The 1,699-nt window shown below is 45.2% G+C and overlaps 1 protein-coding gene across 1 annotated transcript; it reads left to right on the top strand.

Annotated features, from left to right (window-relative positions):
- Positions 1-738: 738 nt before the first annotated feature.
- On the top strand, positions 739-1,332 carry LOC149198275 (uncharacterized). Its single transcript, XM_089408986.1, has one exon. It carries the CDS (start codon positions 739-741, stop codon positions 1,330-1,332), a length of 594 nt encoding a protein of 197 aa, XP_089265112.1.
- The last annotated feature ends 367 nt before the right edge of the window (positions 1,333-1,699 follow it).

Genomic DNA, 1,699 nt, shown 5'->3' on the forward strand with positions numbered 1-1,699 from the left:
TGGGAAAAAACCCCAGCCAGAAGCCACATCCTTCCCTTCTACCAGCAATAGCTTCGAAATCCTGGCCAATACCTCTGAAGATCAGCCCCTACATTCGAACTCAAGGCTCCCGCCCCTCTCAGCCTCTGTCATCCCTCCTCCCTTTAGATCCTCTTCCTTTCCCAGCCATCTGGAAAAGGACCGCGGGCCTCCTAAAGAAATCAGAAAGCTCTCGAGTGGAAAGGCAAAGGATATGGAAGTGGATGCCCCCTCCATCCACACTATCAGTATAGCCACAGCCCTAGAAGACATGAACCAGCCACAAGTGATGGACGAAGAACCGGAAAGCTTCAACCTGGGAGGACTTGACATCCTGGAGCTCGAAGCAGCATGCAAAAAGAAGGAGTTTGACAAGATTCCAGAGCACCAACTCAACACACTGGAAGTTATCCTAGCCAGGGCATACCAGCAGCATCAGCTAGGCATCCAACCGGGCAGTTATTGGGACGGTAGTCTCACTCCAAAAGATTCCAAGAAGAGGGGGAGAAGAACCGACCTTCAACGAACAATTCCATTAGGGAAAATCCTGGTTGACTCAGGAAGATACGCGAAGTTGACCAAGTATTACAAATCCACCACCAATAGTGAAAGATGAAGCTCACATCATGGAATGTAAGGAGGCTCAATAGCCCAGGGAAACATAGAATGATCAAGAACATGATAAAGTAGGAAAAGCCACAAATTTGTTTGCTTCAGGAAATGAAGTGTAACAGTGACACTCTGGGAAACATACTTTCCAAAGCTTGGATAGGTAGCATTTCAGTAGCAGTGGATGCCTTTGGAGCATCTGGTAGACTCGCTATTGCATGGAATCCGCAAGTGATAGCGCTCTCAGATATACATGCATCCCACCACATTATCCAAGCAACCTTTCATATTCTAGGTACTAACGTTCATGTACATCTTACAAATGTCTACTTCCCTCAGGATGCGGGCAATAAAATGGCTTTACTAGACACGATAGAAGCACTGAGTCTACACAGAGTCCACCCCCTATGGATCATTGGAGGAGACTTTAACATGATAACTAAATTAGAGGAAAAGCAAGGAGGTCGAACCAGGATGGAGCAGGAAAATGAGCACTTCAAGGAGTTCATTCAAAACAACGCCCTTATCGATTTTCAGTTTTGTAATGGAACAAATACATGGAGTAATCGAAGGATTGGAAGGCATCAAATCACATCCAAGCTAGACCGATTCCTCCTGTTTGATAACGCAGTCCATTTAGGAGGGGACATAGCAGCAGTAATTCTCCCATATGCAGGCTCTGACCACTGGCCCATCGCCCTTTAGTGGCAATGACCCAGTAATGCCAATAAAAGACCATTCCGCTTTGAAGCGTTCCGGCTCACTCACCCCACATTCAAAGATTTCATCAAAAATACTTGGAACAACTTCCATCCGCCTGAAGGCCCCAAAATGTATCTGTTTCAACAAAAACTCAAGTATCTCAAAACTCATATCAAGCTCTGGAATCAAGAAACCTTTGGAAACATTTTTCAGGCGCAACAGAACCTAAACAGGGAAATGGAATAGCTCCAACAGAAAATAATCACAGAGGGACACAACGATGAAACTTTGGAACAAGAGAAACGCATTCACAGTCAATTGGAGGAGAGGAGAAAGTAGGAGGAAATATTATGGAAGCAAAAATCAAGGA

This window comes from Pinus tabuliformis, chromosome 2_2 (genome assembly GCF_031772625.1).
Source record: "Pinus tabuliformis cultivar Carrire ecotype Pingquan chromosome 2_2, CPIR1, whole genome shotgun sequence".
NCBI lineage: Eukaryota > Viridiplantae > Streptophyta > Pinopsida > Pinales > Pinaceae > Pinus > Pinus tabuliformis.